Source organism: Anopheles funestus, unplaced genomic scaffold, assembly GCF_943734845.2.
Source record: "Anopheles funestus unplaced genomic scaffold, idAnoFuneDA-416_04 scaffold_109_ctg1, whole genome shotgun sequence".
In the NCBI taxonomy this organism is placed as follows: Eukaryota; Metazoa; Arthropoda; class Insecta; order Diptera; family Culicidae; genus Anopheles; species Anopheles funestus.
The window spans coordinates 74,396-80,763 of NW_026045340.1; the positions used below are offsets into that span (position 1 = coordinate 74,396).

Genomic DNA, 6,368 nt, shown 5'->3' on the forward strand with positions numbered 1-6,368 from the left:
GTCCCTCGTAATAGAAGGCCTCCGGATACCCATTGACCGGCCATACGTGCCTAAGGTAGCTGCCTGCTCTAAGTGCAGCCGCATCGGTCATGCCGAATCGTTTTGTACCCACAAAACGTGCTGCGGAAAGTGCAAAGGGACGCATGCTACCGAGGAGTGCAAAGCATCGTCTCAGAAATGTTCGCATTGCCGAGACGATTGGCATGAGGTAGCGCAGTGTCCCGTGTACCGGAAGCTACAAAGGGAGCAGATAAAAACAGTAGCCGAACGGGCACGCGGCTCTTATAGCGATGCTCTCAAAGGAGCAAACGTTTCAAATCCCTTTGCGGCATTGTCCGAAGGTGATGCAAATGCTGCATCTAACCCGGCCGCTCTAGAGCAGGCAGCCATGAGACCAGTAAAGAACCGGAGAGTACTTTATAAAAAAGTACAACGGAAGGTTCTAAGAGCAAAAAATAAACCCTTGGCACCAAAGCGTCGCGGGAAAAAAGAAACCCCCTCCCCCGTCACCCCAACACGTGACGCTGCTCCTTCTGCTCCTCCTCCACAAAATCCCAGGAAACAGCCCAAGAGTAAGCGATCCCCTCGGACCGAAGCTCCCGTGGAAAGCCTGGCTTTCTCCACAGAGCCTAGGAACTTTCCGAGGATCCCTGCCCCATCCCTTTCTGAGATCCTCCAGTCCCTCCTCATGACCCTTAACCTTCCGCAACCTTTGCAATTGATCGCTACTTGGGCCCTTCCTTACCTGAAGGGAATGATCAAGCAGTGGCTGGCTCAATGGCCGTGCCTAAGCATGATGGTCCGATTGGACGATTAATTCACCAATGGCTACCTTCATTCAGTGGAACTGTAGAAGTTTGCTCGGAAAACTAAACTCCTTTAAAGTACTAGTAGGCGAACACAATTGCGATTTGTTCGCTCTATGTGAAACTTGGCTATCGGACGACATTACGCTAACCTTCCCGGGATATAACATAATCCGTGAAGATCGAATTACCAGGGGTGGGGGGGTATTGATTGGTATAAGGAAGAGTCACACCTTCTCCAGAGTACCAACCCCTAGACAAGAAATAATGGAAACTGTCGCAATACAGGCCAAAATAGGCGACCTTCACGTGACAATTCCATCCGTTTATATCCCTCCGATAGCCAACAATGAAAAAGAAAAAATTGAAAAGTTCAAAGAGGATCTTGGAAATTTAGCAGTGGTCTTGCCTGGTCCGCTTTTAATCCTGGGAGATTTTAACTCCCATGGAGTAGAATGGGGGGGCGTTAAGGATGATATCCGCGCTCCCATTATCCGAGATTTCTGCGACAGGTACAAATTTTCAATTCTGAACTCAGGAGAGGCAACTAGGATGTCGACGCCAAAAAGTAGGGAAAGTGCACTGGACTTGTCTCTATGTCCATCAGCTATGGCCCTGGATTTTAGCTGGAAGGTGATTCAGGACCCTATTGGCAGTGATCACTTGCCGATAGAAATCTCTTACAACAAGGGAGGATGTTCAGTTGATGGGATCCCCGTTAAATGTGACTTAACGAGGAACATCGACTGGACGAGATACGGTGAATTAGTAGCCGCTTCGCTTTCTCTTGCTACTTATTATTCAACTCCTGTAAATGAGTATAAAAATCTTGTTGCAGTCATAAACAAGTGTGCCCTTGAAGCCCAAACAAGGCGCTCCCACCAAGCAAGGACATTTAAAAAGCCACCCACTCCTTGGTGGGACAAGGATTGCCAAGCGGCTTTCAATAAGAAGCGGGAGGCGTATAAAGCCTTCCGGGACACGGGCTCGAGGCCTTTATATGAAAAATATAAGGGACAAGAGAGAGCGTGTAAAAACCTGTTGAAGGCGAAGAAAAAGGGTTATTGGCGCAGATACGTCAACAATCTAGATCCTTCCACTTCCTTAAATTCGCTTTGGAAAATGGCTAGAAGGATGCGAAACAGCAACAACATTAACGAGAGCGAAAGTTTTTCCGGCGAATGGCTTATTGAATTCGCACACAAACTATGTCCCGACTTCGTTCCAGCGCAGAATTTCATTCAAGATGCGCCTGGCAGTGACCCAATGTAGGACTCACCATTCACCATGGTGGAACTATCTTTGGCTCTCCTATCATGTAAAAATTCTTCCCCAGGTTTGGATCAGGTTGGTAGTAAATTACTTCAAAACCTTCCAGACGTGGGGAGGAAACGATTGTTGAGCATCGTCAACAGTATGTTGGAACTCAACATCGTCCCACAAGAATGGAGAGAAGTGAAAGTTGTCACTATTTTGAAGCCTGGTAAACCGCCATCAAGGCACGACTCATATCGTCCGATATCTTTACTGTCGTGTCTGAGAAAACTCCTTGAAAGAATGATTCTTTTCCGTTTAGAAGAATGGTTGGAAACCAACAACCTTCTTTCAGATACCCAGTTTGGTTTCCGTAAAGCAAAGGGTACTAACGACTGTTTAGCGCTTCTGGTAACAGAAATTGAACTTGCTCGTGCTCGCAAGCAAAACATGGGGTCTATTTTTCTAGATATACAGGGGGCATTTGACTCAGTTTCTCCACACAAACTGAGTCAAAAATTGCAAACTGCTGGGCTAGGGCCGAAATTGAATAACTTCTTATTCAATCTTTTGTCGGAAAAAACAATGAATTTTAACAATGGTCACGAACAACTGAAACGAACCAGCTTCCACGGACTAGCACAAGGGTCCTGTTTGAGCCCCCTGTTATATAATTTTTATGTGAGCGAAATGGATTCTTGTCTAGCGCCAAATTGTAGCCTTAGACAATTGGCAGACGACGGCGTCATATCAGTCGCTAGCAGGGACGCCGTCGAAATACAACAGGCTTTACAAACCACATTGGATAACCTTGCCGAGTGGTCTGAAAACCTTGGTATCAAGTTTTCTGCAACGAAAACCGAAATGGTAGTCTTTTCTCCCTTTAGCGACACTGACAAAAAATAGGGAGAAGGGACTATATGACCCCAACATTGATGTCTTTTTATATGGGGAAAAGATATCAATCACCGACAACTTTCGATACCTTGGTGTGTGGTTCAACTCAAGATTAAACTGGAGCACTCATATCACATACCTTATTAAAAAGTGCTCGAAAAGAAATCAACTTTCTAAGGACAGTCACAGGATTCTGGTGGGGCGCACACCCAACTGATGTCCTGCGACTGTATAAGACTACGGTGTTATCCGTATTGGAATATGGAAGCATATGCTTCCATTGGGCATCCAATACGCAGATACTTAAACTGGAGCGTATTCAGTACCGTGGTCTTAGACTCGCACTGGGGAGCATGAAATCAACACACAACATGTCCCTAGAAGTGATGACCGGAGTGATGCCGCTAAGATTACGTTTTGAAATGCTGTCGCTTCGCCTTCTAGTCCGTTCTTCAGTATCAAATCCCTTGATCATAGAGAATTTTATAGCGCTTTTAGAGGCAGGTTCTAAGAGCAAAATCATTAACATATATAATGATTTTGTTGCTCTACAAGTCCATCCTAGTGCCCCACAAGCAGTAAACCGTGCTGCCCTTCCTGAGTGCTACAGTTCTATTGTTAGTACAGATTCCTCGTTGCGTGAGGAAATCAAGGTCATTCCCAATGATCTTCGCCCGAGGGTAGTGCCGGGCATTTTCGTGAATAGGTACGGCCATATAGACAAAATGAACCAGTTTTACACTGATGGATCATCCTCTGAGGAGGGCACCGGCTTCGGTGTTTTAAGCGAGACTACCGGAGCCTTCTTTAAATTGCGGCAGCCATGTACTGTGTTTACAGCTGAGCTCGCCGCAATTTTTTACGCACTATTGCTAATAGCAGCGAGCCCCCCTGACCAGTACTTCATTTTTACTGATAGCCTTAGCGCTATTGAAGCACTGAAAACTCCAAGGGCTGTTAAGAGTCAAGACTTCTTTATTGTAAAAATTATCGAGTTGCTAGGCTCGCTGTTTGATAAGGCGTTTAGAATATCGCTAATATGGGTCCCTTCTCATTGTGGAATCCCCGGCAATGAGAAGGCAGACTCACTGGCCAAAACAGGCGTCAGAGAGGGCGCATTTTACGACCGACCCATCTCATCCCAAGAGTTCCTTCGTTCCCCACAGCAACTTTTCCTGTCTCGCTGGCAGAGCATGTGGGAAGCGGATGAACTCGGGCGATACCTTTTCTCGATCTCTCCGCAAGTGTCCCTGCGGCCTTGGTTCGGTGGGCTCTCTGTAGATCGTGCGTTCATTCGGATGATGTCTCGACTCATATCGAATCATTTCGCTCTGGATGCACATCTACAGCGTATTAATCTGGCTCAGACGAAGGTCTGTGGCTGCGGTATTGGATTCCACGATGTGGACCACCTTCTGTGGTCCTGCGTGGAATTCGAAGCTGCGAGACCCAGCTTGATAAGCGCAGTTGAGGCCATCGGCAGACAGTCGGATACACCGATCCGAGATGTTTTGGCTTGTAGGGACCTGGAATACATGAGGCTTGTCTTCCGCTTCGCCAGGGACAACGGTCTTCTCCTTTGAATCCTATCCCCATTATCCTTCCTTCCCCTTTCTCATACTCCTATTGTTATCCGTTGTGTTGTATTTGTCCTTACATGTTTTTTTTTGTAGTGCCTTAGCCAAGCCGTTGAGGAAACAGTCGAACTTCGAGGATAACACCAGAGCCGCAAAAGGGAGGCAGACTGGGTGTTTTGTGCTGTCCACAAACTATAACTGTTCTTTGTTTGTTACAGTCATGTGCAGCCCTCGCAACGAGTGACAAGACCGCTATTGGTGCCGTTTTCACCAACACCAACACTCACCATTTTCACCAACACCTCCATCAAACAATAGAACCAGTCTGGACAATTACCCACATGGATTCAACAACAATACGCACAAAAAGCAATAGGACTTCGAACAATTCAACCCACAACAACAATACCATCAACAATAGCAATAACCACAAAACGCGCTATTACAACCGAGTATGCCCGGGATAAGGTAAAATACAAGGAGGAAATGCCTTGTGATAATTGTACTGCTTCAGCTCCAGAGGCTGACAATACGGCCGAAGCCGTCATCATGAATTATAAATAAATAAATAAATAAAAAAGACCAAAAAAAAAAATTCTAAAAATTTTGAAAATTTTCCCCTACTCCCCCCTTAGCTTTTTTTGAGTAATTTTGCAAAAAAAAATAAATTGATTTTTTTTAATGCCAATTGATTGAAATACGTTTCTTTTCACTCAAATAATGCTTTAAATACAAAAAAGACCAAAAAAAAAAATTCTAAAAATTTTGAAAATTTTCCCCTACTCCCCCCTTAGCTTTTTTTGAGTAATTTTGCAAAAAAAAATAAATTGATTTTTTTTAATGCCAATTGATTGAAATACGTTTCTTTTCACTCAAATAATGCTTTAAATACAAAAAAGACCAAAAAAAACAAAAAATAAATTCTAAGATTTTTGAAAATTTTCCCCTACTCCCCCCTTAGCTTTTTTTGAGTAATTTTGCAAAAAAAAAATTGATTTTTTTAATGCCAATTGATTGAAATACGTTTCTTTTCACTCAAATAATGCTTTAAATACAAAAAAGACCAAAAAAAAACAAAACATAAATTCTAAAATTTTTGAAAATTTTCCCCTACTCCCCCCTTAGCTTTTTTTGAGTAATTTTGCAAAAAAAATAAATTGATTTTTTAATGCCAATTGATTGAAATACGTTTCTTTTCACTCAAACAATGCTTTAAATACAAAAAAGACCAAAAAAAAACAAAAAATAAATTCTAAAATTTTTGAAAATTTTCCCCTACTCCCCCCTTAGCTTTTTTTGAGTAATTTTGCAAAAAAAAATAAATTGATTTTTTTTAATGCCAATTGATTGAAATACGTTTCTTTTCACTCAAATAATGTTTTAAATACAAAAAAGACTAAAAAAAAAAATTTTAAAAATTTTGAAAATTTTCCCCTACTCCCCCCTTAGCTTTTTTTGAGTAATTTTGCAAAAAAAAATAAATTGATTTTTTTTAATGCCAATTGATTGAAATACGTTTCTTTTCACTCAAATAATGCTTTAAATACAAAAAAGACCAAAAAAAAAATTCTAAAAATTTTGAAAATTTTCCCCTACTCCCCCCTTAGCTTTTTTTGAGTAATTTTGCAAAAAAAAATAAATTGATTTTTTTTAATGCCAATTGATTGAAATACGTTTCTTTTCACTCAAATAATGCTTTAAATACAAAAAAGACCAAAAAAAAAATCTAAAAATTTTGAAAATTTTCCCCTACTCCCCCCTTAGCTTTTTTTGAGTAATTTTGCAAAAAAAAATAAATTGATTTTTTTTAATGCCAATTGATTGAAATACGTTT

The 6,368-nt window shown here is 41.7% G+C and overlaps 1 protein-coding gene across 1 annotated transcript; it reads left to right on the forward strand.

Annotated features, from left to right (window-relative positions):
- Positions 1-450: 450 nt before the first annotated feature.
- LOC125774388 (uncharacterized) lies at positions 451-2,078 on the forward strand. The gene has a single exon (XM_049444617.1). It carries the CDS (start codon positions 825-827, stop codon positions 2,076-2,078), a length of 1,254 nt encoding a protein of 417 aa, XP_049300574.1. The 5' UTR covers positions 451-824.
- Positions 2,079-6,368: the final 4,290 nt, after the last annotated feature.